This window comes from Schistocerca americana, chromosome 7, assembly GCF_021461395.2.
Source record: "Schistocerca americana isolate TAMUIC-IGC-003095 chromosome 7, iqSchAmer2.1, whole genome shotgun sequence".
In the NCBI taxonomy this organism is placed as follows: domain Eukaryota; kingdom Metazoa; phylum Arthropoda; class Insecta; order Orthoptera; family Acrididae; genus Schistocerca; species Schistocerca americana.
Genome location: NC_060125.1, coordinates 145,448,610 through 145,464,642, shown reverse-complemented (window position 1 = coordinate 145,464,642; position 16,033 = coordinate 145,448,610). Strand labels below are relative to the sequence as shown.

Sequence of the window (16,033 nt, the reverse complement as noted above, 5' to 3'; positions counted from 1 at the left end):
TCACGACGCACTACAGATACGTAGAAAACCCATAAAGTTTTTTTCGGCTGAAGCCGCACTTCAGGTTTCTGCCGCCAGAGCGCTAGAGAGCGCAGTGAAACAAAATGGCGACAGGAGCTGAGAAAGCGTATGTCGTGCTTGAAATGCACTCATATCAGTCAGTCATAACAGTGCAACGACACTTCAGGACGAAGTTCAACAAAGATCCACCAAATGCTAACTCCATTCGGCGATGGTATGCGCAGTTTAAAGCTTCTGGGTGCCTCTGTAAGGGGAAATCAACGGGTCGGCCTGCATTGAGCGAAGAAACGGTTGAAAGCGTGTGGGCAAGTTTCACGCGTTGCCCGCGGAAGTCGACGAATAAAGCAAGCAGGGAGCTAAACGTACGACAGCCGATGGTTTGGAAAATCTTACGAAAAAGACTAAAGCAGAAGCCTTACCGTTTACAATTGCTACAAGCCCTGACACCCGATGACAAAGTCAAACGCTTTGAATTTTCGGCGCAGTTGCAACAGCACATGGAAGAGGATGCGTTCAGTGCGAAACTTGTTTTCAGTGATGAAGCAACATTTTTTCTTAATGGTGAAGTGAACAGACACAATGTGCGAATCTGGGCGATGGAGAATCCTCACGCATTCGTGCACAAATTCGCAATTCACCAAAAGTTAACATGTTTTGGGCAAACTCACGGTTTAAAGTTTACGGTCCCTTTTTCTTCTGCGAAAAAAACGCTACAGGACACGTGTATCTGGACATGCTGGAAAATTGGCTCATGCCACAACTGGAGACCGACAGCGCTGACTTCATCTTTCAACAGGATGGTGCTCCACCGCACTTCCATCATGATGTTCGGCATTTCTTAAACAGAAGATTGGAAAACCGATGGATCGGTTGTGGTGGAGATCATGATCAGCAATTCATGTCATGGCCTCCACACTCTCCCGACTTAACCCCATGCGATTTCTTTCTGTGGGGTTATGTGAAAGATTCAGTGTTTAAACCTCCTCTACCAAGAAACGTGCCAGAACTGCGAGCTCGCATCAACGATGCTTTCGAACTCATTGATGGGGACATGCTGCGCCGAGTGTGGGACGAACTTGATTATCAGCTTGATGTCTGCCGAATCACTAAAGGGGCACATATCGAACATTTGTGTATGCCTAAAAAGACTTTTTGAGTTTTTGTATGTGTGTGCAAAGCATTGTGAAAATATCTCAAATAATAAAGTTATTGTAGAGCTGTGAAATCGCTTCAATCATTTGTAATAACCCTGTATTTCTCGGTTTCGGATATGGAAGGAGTTCGTAGATTACCAGATGACTGACTGGAGTAATACCTCAGTGGCTCCTGTATTTAACAATACAGTAAAATTCCTCCAACACGCTTTTGCGTCACGCATATCTCCCGCAGAAAATTACTCTGTGTTTAACTTAGCAATTTTCACCATTCTTGTTGTTAATTACAATTCTGCCTTATCTACAAACGTTGTTATGCTTTCCGTCTGGTCCCCTAAGAAGCGTGCGGTATCGCTGGTGTATTACCGAAAATTATTTCATTCCCTTTTTACGTCTGAACTGCAACTGCTCATATCATTGCTGGTTAGTTGGACCAGCTGGCTGACCAGTACTGTTCAAGTTGAATGCGCCGGTAAGGCTGTTATCCTGTATTAAGGCCCTACACATGTGCCAATGCATTTAACTGCTGCGGAAGATCAACATACCATCCTTAACGACACAGAATTCAATCATGAGAGAGGCTATAAACTATGAAGAGACGCTGTTAGTTATAATACGGTTTCTAACCAGTGAAAGAAATTAAGACGGCCTCACATTCACTGCTGTTGTATCCCCACAATTACTAGCAAAAATGATTCCTCAAACCTGTAACGTGATTTATAGTTGGAAAGAATAATTTTTTGTGCCAATGACTGTACAATTTTATTTATTCTCCACCTGTTTCGGTACTGGCTACCATCTTCACAGAACTTGATTCTGTGCATCAACTGGTCAAAAGTACGTCTCTGCCAAATACGACAACATCAAGTGTAAAAAGTGACGAATTGAGAGTAAGAGCGTACACACTTCGATTCTGTAAATCTACTACAGTCGAAATTTAGTGAAACAACTATTGTGATAATTCTTCACATTCGTCATGTTGCCCTGTTTGGCAGAGATGTAATTTTGACAAATTGATGTACATTATCATCTCCAGTGAAGATAATAGCCAGAACATAAATCGGCAGGGAATAAATAAAATTGTATAGCTGCTGGCATAAAAAAAATATTTTTTCCGAATATTTATCGGCTGTAAACAAGGAAGAACGCTTGATTTATGATCCACTGAGGAAATACACCATGGTAAAGCAAAACAAAAGATGTTCATGTAAACTTCATTAATTTGTCTATGTATGTAGCAAAAATGATGAAGTGTAAGTTTAAGAAAGTCGTTTCAAATTCGAAGAAGAAAGACTAGGCGTTGTGGCGGGTAAATCATCTAATAAATACTACAGAGAGGTAAGGAATGAAGAATTTAGCAATTTCAGAACTGTGAAAAAAATCCCACGCTTTGCTCTTCAGAGCAAAGAGCTTGGATATAGACTGGACTTTTTAAACTCTTAACAACGAAGCAAGCATATTTTATTAATTAAAATCAACTGAATATTTATTTAGATTTTTAGATTTCATTTCAAACAGGTACCGGAAATAAAATCTAAAAGCAGAAATACAGAAGGTCCACGGATTTCTATTCTATCTACGTGCCACACGAAACCATTATGGATTCGTTAAACAAAAAAAAAGATTATTCCTGTCTTGCATCTATATTGCTATACTCCTCACATGACATGTCCCACAAACAACTGCAATCTTGAAATATTTCCAGAAATTCTGTCAAAGTTTCGTCCGCCTTGTACCCTGTCACGTATAACAACATTTAATCACGCACGCATCGACAAAAGACGAACATTTGTCGGGCGGTTGGTAAGACAGCTCTACACACGGCACAATGTGTTGGATGGAGCGACTGGACGGGGTGGATCGGCTGTCGAACGAAAGTCAGTCTGTCGGTCGGGCAAAACGCATACACACGTCCCATTTGTGGGTCGGTCGGTAGGTGGGTGCGTGTGTAGGACCCTTTACCGCCCAGTCGTCATGGGCGTAACGCACAGCATACAGCGTGTCCTTATTATCGCACTTGTCAGGCCCAGATCTGGGAGGGGGGGGGGGGGGGGGGAATGGGGCAAACAGGGGTATCTACCCCGTGCGGCACTTTCAGGAAGGCGCCAAATCCATGTTCTTCAAGGAAAAAATCTTGTTTCGCAGAAGTACCTAGCATCCAGCACACGTTGGTTTAGCGAATATTCATATCACTTTGAAACGTATCCTTGTTGGTTTTTGAACATTTTTTAACACATTCTGATTTCTGAACGAATCATAAGTTGACTTTTGAATGCGTGCATAGTGTACTTGATGTCTCTGCCAGGGGAATCCGCGTCGCATCAAGAAGAAATATACTTTCATAAACGAAATCCATAGATTCATACTACCAGAGTGGAAATAAACGCCTAATAAGAATAAAAAGGTAAGAAAGACTGCATATTATCTTCTCGGTGTATCCAAGAAAATGAAATTTTAACAGAACATTTTTGCCAGGTCGCTACATTATTAACGGCCAGTTGTACAGTCCCCAGTAAGTAGCCTCAGAAGTTCTATTCTCGGAATAGTGCGGAAAACTTCTCGTGCAAAGACGTAATAACGCCTAACCTAAAAATAAATGCGGTGATTCTGGCAGGTTTAGTTAAGTTCACCGGATAATATGTTTTGACAATGCCAGGAATAGTTAAAGAATCAATGATGGCAAGATTGTTTGTGAGAACGAGGAACTTGAAGAAACGGGGACATCACACAAATTATGTGGAAAAATATGACGATTCCAAATTTACATACAAACTACTTTTCGATCTCATGCTTGAAAAACTGGATCGTATGAATGAAACGCGAAACTATTTCCTCACATAAAATTTTTTGCTTGTAATAAGCGTAATAGGCATTTAATATTGGTACTTCGTGAATTATATTCTGTCGTGTTGTTTCTGTAAATGAGGCAGGTATAAATGACCATCTGTGCCAAAACATTCTCGCTTGTTTGGCGTGTGTTACAACTGGTGCAATATTAGAAAGGCCTATTTCGTTTTATCTAGCAGACAGTCACAAAATAGACGTAATCAAATCGAGAAACCACACCAGTCTTGATTACTATTCGTATTAAAACTTTTTTCCGGCCTTGTGGCCGAGCGGTTCTAGGTGCTTCAGTTCGGAACCGCGCTGATGCTACGGTCGCAGGTCCGAATCCTGTCTCTGGCATGGATGTGTGTGATGTCCTTAGGTTAGTTAGATTTAAGTAGTTCTAAGTCTAGGGGACTGATGACCTCAGATGTTAAGTTCCATAGTGCTTAGAGCCATTTGAACCATATTAACAGCTTTTTTCAGTATTAGACAACGACATTTTCATTTTTCATGTAGAAAAATATTTGACGGACTTCGATGAGGTAACAGATTGTTTCGCAGAAAGGAAAGCATGCCGTGTAAAGCTGTGGCAACAGTAGAGAGAGAAAAATCCGCGGACCTAACGACTGAAGAAATATGTAGTCTTGCTTACCTTTCCTATATTCAATTTTATGTCACACAAAAGAGAAAGTTATTAGCTAACAGGCAATAAAGAGTGCAAATTTTCTGAAGAGTTCTTATTCTTCTGGTCACAATTAATCCCACCCAGTATTATTTGTGAGTTTGTTTCAAGAGGGTTGGGATGTCAAAGCGGCCGAATGGGAATAGGAGAGGCACTATGGGATATTTTAATTTCCACTGTCCTGAATATAGGTTTGCTGGCTTCCATTACAAAATATACACATTTGAATTCCACAGAGTGAAATATTGTGACGTGCGATAGAAGAATGCTTTGTGAAGAGGCGTAGTTCTGCACCTTGGCACATTTAAGACAAAATAACATGTCTTACATTTCCTGGAACGTTTTCTTATATCAAAATCTTCAGAAAAATGTTCCCTACAAAATTTCTAAATTTTTTACTTCTCATCTGAAACACTTGACTGTGTGGAAGGAGGGGGGGGCTGGGAGGGGCCTTTCAAGTTTTTGCCCTGGTTCGGAAATATCGAAGATCCGGGGATGAACTTGACTGTACTCGAGACAGCTTGGCTTCCGCTCCATGTTAACGAAATCCAATGAGATTCCAGCAAACGCGGAGGAATTCGTGTCGTAATGTTTATATCTTGTGGTGAATACAGTATAGTGGCAGGTGGAGCCAAGCTCCCACAGCGCGGCGTATCAGTCGCTGGAGCCAAATCTCGAAGCGTCCTTGACGCGCACCTCTGATGACCCGCGCAGGGCTGCTGACCTTCGGCAGAAGCGGCACACCTGGAGCGGGGAGAAACTCGCGGGTATTCCCCGCAACCGCTGCGGTACCTACAACGCGTCGACATTTCCTTAAGCCGTTGGCACACGGACCGAGCACCCGAACGTTGAGCGTTCAGCGTGCACGTTCGGGAGTCTTTCCGAACGTGCAGAGCAATATCTGGCATCTCAGATATTCCGAGCTTGCGTCTGAGTGTTGACCAATGAGATGGCACAGCGCCACTACGTCACATGCAAGCCGTCTCCCTTCAGTACAGAGTTGTGAGGCGCCATATTGGCATTCATTTCAAGCCTATATGTATATATGCCGTTTCGGAGCACCAGCAAATTGAGAATCACTGGAAAACCCGTTGTTAACTGTGTGATTCGTTCCAATAAAATAATGAGAAACATCATATCCGTGGCAAAAGAATTATTGTAACTTGCGTATTATGTGAGTAGGCTATTTGAAGGCTGCAACACACTGAAGATCCACCCAAAACGTATTGTTCTTGGTACAATTTGTTATAATTAAATTTCAATTAATAACATAATTATCTACGATTATCGTTTTTAGCAAGGCGTAAGACAGTATGATTAGATACCTAGCGTGTGTTCTTGGTATAGCGTAATGAGTAGCGTCAGTGTTCACTGATGCATTCGTAACTGGGGCATCCAAACACTACCAAATTTTTTTTCCCTAACATTCGCGTTTTCATTAGGTTCTGATACATTATTATTAGTTTAATATTAGTATATGCTATAATATTTGATGTTATGTAAACATAAGTTCACCTTTTTTGAGGGGGACTTTGTTCGATTGGCTTAATTTACAGGACAGCTTGCGCTACTTGTATAGAGATATTTTGCTCCTTTTTCTTTTACCTTTCGTAATTCACATGTTGCAAAGATTCTGCTACTGGGTAGGAATAGTGATCAAGTAAGACTGACCTTGAGGTTTTAATAAAATTTGGGAATGATGAAATAATGTTTATCTTATGTGGAGAAGTATTCCAAATTTGTACTGCACTGTTTGTAGTGGAACTTGTATTAGCTTGTGTCCTCACTGATTGGACATGGTGCTTTCCTTTTCGTGGACGTTGGAGGAAATGTGCGTTTTAACAGAGCTAACGTGGGAATTTTACGCGCGCCCGTTGAGTAAACAGTGCGATTTACGAACTAGAAACATCCCTCAAGTGCCGCTAGAGTGCGTTGCGATCGCGTATACCACGTTGGGGTCCACGTAACGTATGCACAAGTCGCATCGCTCCTGAGCGTTCAGCAGCACGTTGAACTTGGCACGCTCCACGTTAACGTTCGACAGCACGGTCCGTGTACCGACGGCTTTAGGCAACAAACACTCCTCGAGGAACCTAATAATTGTTATCTACAGACCTACCTCATTTCGAGATGCGGAAAAAGAAATTTAATAAAAAGCGGATCACAGCTCTCGAAATGGAAGAAGAGACATCACGGTTTAACGTCCTGTCGACTTCGAAATTATTATGGACTCTGATCATAAAACCCGGATACGGCAGGACTTGGGAGGAAATCGGCTGTCTTTTAACCGTCAGTCTCCTCACGCCGGTCTGAGAGACATTAAAACGACTTCGGCCACGTTAAGTTACAACACGAACGGTCTCCGTAACTGAGTAAGGAGCACAGTTTATGACAAATGTATGACGCAACTGATTGTTTTCCGAGCTACTCAGGTTTTTCTGCGACGCACCTCGCACGGTTTCTATGTTCATTACTTTTGTTTCTTACTGTACGCTGGAGCATACTGTGGGGCATCCCAGTGCATTCAGAAGGTCAAGCATACAAGGCAATTACCGCAACTGCATAGGTATTTGCCAGAGAAGGAAGAGAGCGTTTAAGATCTTCTGAATGTAAGTCAGAGCTGCTGCCTGTGTCTGAAGCTAGCCTATCACCTGCTGCTTCACTCGCGTACACTGAATGGTCTGCACAGGTATCTTTTTGTTTTTCTTTAATCGAATTTTTATGTTGTTCGCAAATTGCAACACCCGCTAAACATTTCACGCTAATTCAGGCCATAGAAGCATGGTCTTTTCCGAATGTACTTCTGAGAAACAAAGCTATTCTGCTAGATCGAATCCAAGGTTTCAGTTAACCATGCCTTTTGCGTTCTTGTAGCGAGATTTCATAGAAACTTTCGTCCCGTAACACAAGTTTATTTATATCTAACCGGGACGTCAAATACCAACTTTCATAGATTTCGCTTCAAAACTTAAATGTAATGAAACATTTCTTAAAAATTTTCATCCCCTATTCCACTCCACTCAGGGGCTGAGTTTCCAAGAACAGTGAAACAATTTTTTTAAATTTCTAACAAGGAAGCCAAATCCAAATTTTCATCGATTTAGCTTTGAAAATACTTTCTTAATTAGATAATTTCATTGAACTTTTCATTCCCTCTTTCACTCTTAGATTGTCCAGTCTCCAAAAACACAAACATCTATTTTTTTATTTCCAACTTAGAAGTCAAATATCAGCTTTTATAAATGTAGCTTTGCAAATGTTTTAGTAGTTCTTTAATCATGATTTATTTTCAAAAAAATCTTTCACAAAGTATCTCTCTCTCATAGGCGATAAATTTCCAGAAATACTGAAACGTGTGTTTCTTTATTTCTGATCGAGAAAACGATTACCAATTTCCGCAGGTCTAGCTTCAAAATTGCCTTAATAGCGCCTTATTTTCAAAAAAACTTTCGTCCTCTATTTCACCCCCTTAGGGACGGAATATCGAAAAATCGCTTCTTAATCGACACCTGCAAAATAAGATCAACGCCCTCTGGAAATTTCAAGTTTGTGGTTTGGGCTGGGCGATGAGTCCGTGAGTGAGACAGTCCGCACATTGCCGTTTACATACAGCGATTATTGTTAACTAGTGGCAAGCTCCACAAAGTGACGATTTCACACCTTTTATGAAGTTGCACGAAGGAAGGTTCGAAACTTAGGGTTAAACATCCCGTCGACGACAAAGTTACTAAAGATGGAACGCAAGTATACAAGGAAACCATACCAGTAATCAGTGTTATTCACTGAGCAAGTACTACATCAAAGAAAAATTAGAAAATTTAATAAATTTCATGGAGAAGGACTAATAACTTTTTTTCTTCTGACTCTGTAATTCTATCAGAGATGGCAAAGTTTTTGCAACATCATTTGAGCAGAATAGATAGTTCCCTGAAAATGTTAATAGCATGAATATCAACAAAACTGAAAGAAGGGTTGTGGGCATGTATTCGAATTAAGTCTGATGTTACTGAGGAATCAGATTAGGAAATTACAGTTAAGCTATTTGCACAGCAGAATAATTGATGAGGACAGAAAGCGCAGTCTGACAACAGCAGAAAAGCTTCCCTGAAAAAAAAAAAAAATTCTTAACGTCGAATAAAAAAGTCAAGTGTTAGGAAGTCTTTTGGGAAAGTATTTGTCTGGACTACAGTCTTCTACGAATGTCAAACGTAGATGATAAGCAGTTGAGACAAGAAGATATTTGAAGCTTTTTGAAATTTGGTGCTTCACAAGATTAGATAGACAGGCTCTGAATCGAACCGGGGAAACAAGAAATTTCTTGTACAACTTATCTAAAGGAAGGGATAGTTTCATATGATATTTCCCGTGGCATCAAGGAATTATCAGTTTGGTGATAGGAGAGAGGGAGGGAGAGGGAGAGGGGATGTGTGTGTGTGTGTGTGTGTGTGTGTGTGTGTGTGTGTGTGTGTGTGTGTGTAAGGGGGAGGGGGGCTGTACAGGGGTACCATGGATTGACTTACCAGGTTCAAGTGGACGTAGGTTGCAGTTTTTATGCAGAGATGAAGAGGTTTGCACAGAACAGATTAGCGCTAATAGCTGAAATAAAACGTTCAGTTCGTAGACGACGGCAACAACAGCAACGACGACGACAAAAACAACGTAACAACATAGATACAGCCTGGAAGAACGATTACAAGCGCAAACACGACAAATTTGTTACTCTGTTGATAATGTATCTGGTATAACATACTAACCAAGAAATTGTTATATGTGGTATACCATGTTGCTAAACGTTGAAAACTTGTATTCGACGTGTTATAGACCTTAATTTCTTCACACAAATTTTGCAGTAATGAGTAACCGATGAAAGACGGACACAGTGTTTCAAGAGCGCAACCTTTATTAACTCTAGCAGTTTGCTGACACCAGCAGCGGCGTAAAGATTATGCCTCCGACTAATGGAATAAAATTCCTAATACGGCATTTGCTGTCATTCTTCATTAAGTCAATGGAATGGGAAAGTCACATATTGGTGCACTTAAAATACGGAAGAATTTAAATTGTTAATGTCTGTGAAAACATAAAAAGAGCAAGAACTTTATAAAGTGGATATTTATGCTGATACAGGATTTATTAGATACACGGTGCAATATATGATTACAGGTAATTACAAGTTCAAAAAATTGAATGGCTAAGATACTCATCTGTGCTGAGATGACAGTGGATTCATGAGCTATTTTTCATGCTCAAAAATTTGTTTGAGACAATTTCGCAAGTTACGTAATGCGAATTTCATTTACTTTTACTAGCTTAATGTCGATTGTGGACTATTTATTGAGTCTGCACACTGAGCGAGGAAACCACAGAGTAATTGCCGGTCGGGGTGGCCGAGCGGTTCTAGGCGCTACAGTCTGGAACCGCGCGACCGCTACGGTCGCAGGTTCGAATCCTGCCTCGGGCATGGATGTGTGTGATGTCCTTAGGTTAGTTATGTTTAAGTAGTTCTAAGTTCTAGGGGACTGATGACCTCAGAAGTTAAGTCCCATAGTGCTAAGAGCCACCGAGTAATTTGTAAACATAAATAAATTTCACAGAGAAGAAATAAAAACTTTAAGGTTTGCTGATGACATTGCAGTTCTGTAAGAAGCCGCAAAGAACTTGGAAGATCGGTGGAACTAAATGGATAGTTCCTTGGAAAGAGATCAAAGGAATATTAACAGATGTAAAACAGAGGTAATATAGTGCAGGCGATGCTGAGGGGATTAGAAAAGGAAATGAGACAGTAAAAGTGGATGAGTTTTGTTCAAATGTATGTGAAATCTTATGGGATTTAACTGTTAAGGTCATCAGTCCCTAAGCTTACACACTATTTAACCTAAATTATCCTAAGGACAAACACACACACCCATGCCCGAGGGAGGACTCGAACCTCCGCCGGGACCAGCCGCACAGTCCATGACTGCAGTGCCTCGACCGCTCGGCTAATCCCGTGTGGCAGATGAGTTTTGCTGTTCGGGCAGAAAAATAACTGACGATGGCCAGAGAGGAAATGCAGACGGGATATAGAAGGAAAATCAGTTCCGAAAATGAGATATTTGTTAACATCTAATAAAAAGTTACGTGTAAGAAGTATTTTGTGGAGGTATTTGCCTGGAGCGTAGCCTTGTACGAATGTGAAACGTGACAGATACGAAACAATGGAAAATCTACGATGGAGTGTTGACAATATTATGTTGTGCCTATCTGCGACTGAAGATCTCCGCTATATGGTGGGTAGCAATCTATCCTTTTCATAATATTGCCAAACGTCGAGAAATAGGCACTTCTGAGAAGGAGTACGAGCATTTGAAATATGGTGCTACAGAAGAATATTAATGAATGAATGAATGTGTAGATCGTGTAACTAATGGCACACGTTGATTACAAATGGTTCAAATGGCTCTGAGCACTACGGGACTCAACTGCTGTGGTCATAAGTCCCCTAGAACTTAGAACTACTTAAACCTAACTAACCTAAGGACATCACACACATCCATGCCCGAGGCAAGATTCGAACCTGCGACCGTCGCGGTCGTGCGGTTACAGACTGCAGCGCCTTTAACCGCTCGGCCACTTCGGCCGGCCGTTGATTACAAGAAGGGATCAATTGATAGTACACATCCTGAGACATCAAGGAATCGTAATATGGAGGGGAGAGTAGGGGTAACGTGGTAATGTAGAGGGCGACAAAATCGTGACTACGGTAAACAGGTTCTGGTCGATGCAGGTGCAGCAGTTATCCAGAGATGAAGAGGCTAGCACAGGAGAGACTCGTCTTCTAACTCAACTTAACAACAGTTATTGATAAACTGGCATTTTTCGTATCATCTGTTGAGATTCGCACACCTTTTCTACGCCAAGTGAGTTGTGCAGTCCGAAGGTCGAAGCGAACCGAGAGACCGTTGCTAAACCCTGGAGGTTCAGGATGTTAAACCTGGCTGACGGACATTAAGCACGTAAAAACAGACGACACGAATCTGAACTCACCCAGAAGCGAGCAGAGCGCCAAGTGCAGCAGCCACGACCACGACGACGACCTCATCTTCGCCCGCTGCCAGCTGCGGCTCTACTGGCTAGCGGCGAGGCCCGCCGTCCACCGCAAATGCCGCTACTTGCCGACTGGCCGGATGACGTCACAGCCCCCAGGCGGTCGTCAACACGGAAGTTCCTGTCCTCTCCGCGTGTTCTCCGAAGCAAGGTGTGCTATCCACATCGAAGTAATAGGCGGTTGCACTCTTGGACTACGGTAACCACCGAATTCCCTTGCGTTATAGGAGCCGTGTTTTTTAAGTAAGTAACGTTTCGAAATTTAAAAAAAGATGTGCTAAGATATCTCAATTTTTTTTTTACATGAAAGCCTGTACCTTAATCTACACACTGACGCCATTACAGTCTGATTCTTCATTGTTTACGTCGTGTACTGAGTGTTTAAGATGCCTCCGATAATCGTGCGTCCCGCCGACTGTGAAGCACGGGGTGTTGTAAGATTTCTTCGTGCTACAGGTCTAAAAGCGATCGATATTCATCGTGAGATCTGTGCAGATTACGGAGAAATCATTATAAGTGATGGACTGGTAAGAAAGTGGGTGAGAGCATTTAAAGATGGCCGCACAAATGTGCATGATGAACAACGGAGTGGGCGTCCTTCGGTCGTTAATGAAAGTTTAGTGGAGGAAGTGGACAATAAGGTGAGAGAAAACAGACGCTTTACGATTTCCTCCTTGCGGGATCTACATCTACATCTACATCTACATCCATACTCTGCAAGCCACCTGACGGTGTGTGGCGGAGGGTACCTTGAGTACCTCTATCGTTTCTCCCTCCTATTCCAGTCTCGTATTGTTCTTGGAAAGAAGGATTGTCGGTATGCCTCTGTGTGGGCTCTAATCTCTCTGATTTTATCCTCATGGTCTCTTCGTGAGATATACTTAGGAAGGAGCAATATACTGCTTGACTCCTTGGTGAAGGTATGTTCTCGAAACTTCAACAAAAGCCCGTACCGAGCTACTGAGCGTCTCTCCTGCAGAGTCTTCCACTGGAGTTTATCTATCATTTACGTAACGCTTTCGCGATTACGAAATGATCCTGTAACGAAGCGCGCCGCTCTCCGTTGGATCTTCTGTATCTCTTCTATCAACCCTATCTGGTACGGATCCCACACTGCTAAGCAGTATTCAAGCAGTGGGCGAACAAGCGTACTGTAACCTACTTCGGATTGCATTTCCTTAGGATTCTTCCACCGAATCTCAGTCTGGCATCTGCTTTACCGACGATCAACTTTATATGATCATTCCATTTTAAATCACTCCTAATTCGTACTCCCAGATAATTTATGGAATTAACTGCTTCCAGTTGCTGACCTGCTATATTGTAGCTAAATGATAAGGGATCTTTCTTTCTATGTATTCGCAGCACATTACACTTGTCTACATTGAGATTCAATTGCCATTCCCTGTACCATGCGTCAATTCGCTGCAGATCCTCCTGCATTTCAGTACAATTTTCCATTGTTACAACCTCTCGATATACCACAGCATCATCAGCAAAAAGCCTCAGTGAACTTCCGATGTCATCCACAAGGTCCTTTCCTAATGTTTCTCGTAGTGTTTTGTATGGCATTGTGACCGAGCACTTGAATTACCGAAAATTGTGCGCACATTAGGTACTGAAAATGTTGACGGATGTGCACAAAACCAAACGTTTAGACAGTGCATTGACTTTCCTTGAGCGGTACCACAACGACGGTGATGATTTCTTAAGCCAAATTGTTACGGGCGATGAAACATGGGTGGCCTACGTCACACTTGAATCAAAGCAACAGTCCATGGAAGTTGAGCAAGGGCATCGTTTTGCTGCATGTGGCGAATCAGACCAAAGATCTCATCACATCTTTTCGATGAGAAACTCTAGATCATTCTCCGTACAGCCCCGATCTTGCGCCCAGTGTCTACCATCTGTTCCTGCACTTGAAGAAACACCTGGGCGGTCAGCGTCTTCAAGACGGTGAAGAAGTCAAAACGGTGGTGATGCAGTGGTTAACAAGTCAGGCGGCAGACTTCTATGAGGAGGGTATTCAAAAACTGGTACAACGTTATGACAAGTGCCTCAATATTGACGGAAATTATGTAGAAAAGTAGATTAAGGTACAGGCTTTCATGTAAAAATAAAATTATTGAGATATCGTAACACGCCATTTTTTAGTTTAAAAACGGTACTTATTTAAAAAACACGCCACGTAATATTTGAGAAAAGAAGTAAAATAGTCTGAAGTTATACGTAGGGACTTCAGAAAGTAAGTTGCACATGTCGTTCCACGCTTAGACCATTACGCAACAAGAGCAACGCGTTGTCTGAGAAGAGTAAACGTTCCGGGAGTCCAACAGGCATAATTCTGCTGCAGTACTGGCAACAGATGTACGGCAGCGTCAAAGAGAAATGGCGCAGCAACTGGAAACGTACATCAGAGCTGAATTACGCGGGACAGCACAGTTCTTGTAGACAAACCGTCAAAACTGCACGCACATTCACAGTGAAATTTTGGCGGTGTACGGACAAAATGCTAAGTCGTGTCAGTCGTGGTGAAGTGGAGCCAACAAGTTGGCCGAGGCCGCACAGACGAGTGTGTTGCTGATGTGCCACAGAGTCCAGATACAGAGGGGTCCAAAAAATATATCCACTGTTTTTAACAACCACACACAAACGATGCGCCGAACTGCAGCACGAACTACTGACTGCAACGTGTTCAGTTGGATATTTGCACATGAATGTACGATGGATTCTCGAAGTTCATCCAATGTGCGTGGCTTTTGTCGATAAACAACGTCCTTTAGTGTTCCCCTCAGGTAAACGTCCAGAGGAGTTAGGTCTGGGGAACGTAGTGGATACTCCACAGCACCTCTACGGCCTATCCATCTTCCTGGTAGATTTTCGTCGAGATACGCGCTAACACGATTTTGGTGGTGGGCTGGGGCACCATTTGTTGAAAGCAAACTCTTCCGTCTCCATACAAGTCTCGGATGGGAGCTAAAATGGATGTCTGAAGCTTCTGAAGGTACACCTCACCGGTAACTGTGCCGTCAAAGAAAAATGGCCCAATCAAGCCCCGGTAAGACAACCCACACCACACATTTACTCCTGGCAAATTCACGGCTTTGTCTACATGGACGTTCGGATTTTCGGCGGCCCAGTAGATGCAATTGTGGCGATTTACTGTACCATTGAGTTTGAACTGTGCCTCATCAGACCAAACAATCATCTCTGCAAACTCTTCATCGTTGCGCACCATGTTAGTAAACCCCTCGCAGTACTCCATTCTACGATGTGGGTCGCCCTCGTTCATTGCGTGTGGCAATCGTGGGATGTAGTACATCCACTTTGCTGTCTTCAAAATCGCCGCACACTTGAGAGACTCACTCCAGTTTCACGGGCACACTGTCTCACAGACTTCTGTGGTGAGCGAGTGAATTGTTGTAACACACGACGGGTGTTAGCTGGACTTGTTACTGTTACAGGATGTCCAGATCGTTGTTTGTGTACATCTTTAACACAGCCTTCGGCTTCAAATTTGTCTCGAACACGACGAATCGTTAAACGTGTCGGAGGCTCTGTTTGATACTCATTTCGCCATTGCGAATGTTTTCCTACTTAAAATACTACTTCAAAACTGACTTCCTTTCATCGAATGTAAGCCTTGCGCCAGCCATGTTTACTCGAGTAACTAGGTGCAACTAAGAACAATACACTGACTATCTGGCGACTGTCATCTGACAAAACGAAACAACGCAATACAACGCTTGTGTGGTGATTGCCGGAATTACAAAATATTACACTACCAAAGATGAGACCGTCAGTTATTTTGCCAGTTATGAACTTTAAACAGTGGATACATTTTTTTGGATCCCTCTGTATTACAACATGTCATTTCCAACTCTTCGGCAAGCTGAAAGAACATCTGGGGGTCCATCTAACATCAATCCGCGTAGCTACATCTGTACTTCCATTAACCTATCACACTTCCACTCTAGCCTGTTCCCTAAGCTAATCTTTCCCCTCGTTCTCAAGTAATCTGCAATATGCGTTTCACCGTTATTCCACGAGCAACGTACAATTTTGGAATGGTTTTCTGCACTGGGCCGGCCGGAGTGGCCGAGCGGTTCTAGGCTCTACAGTCTGGAACCGCGCGACCGCTACGGTCGCAGGTTCGAATCCTGCCTCGGGCATGGATGTGTGTGATGTCCGTAGGGTAGTTAGGTTTAAGTAGAGAACTAAGTTCTAGGGGACTGATGACCTCAGCAATTAAGTCCCATAG

General features: G+C 42.6%; 1 protein-coding gene across 1 annotated transcript in view; it reads right to left on the bottom strand.

Moving 5' to 3' along the window:
- The window catches only part of LOC124622014 (modular serine protease-like), a 276,840-nt gene extending 265,023 nt beyond the window's left edge, over positions 1 to 11,817 (bottom strand). The window contains exon 1 of the mRNA XM_047147565.1: positions 11,713 to 11,817. Within this exon, the coding sequence (XP_047003521.1) occupies positions 11,713 to 11,767 (55 nt within the window). The 5' untranslated portion in view covers positions 11,768 to 11,817. The remainder of the gene's footprint in view (positions 1 to 11,712) is intronic.
- Positions 11,818 to 16,033: the final 4,216 nt, after the last annotated feature.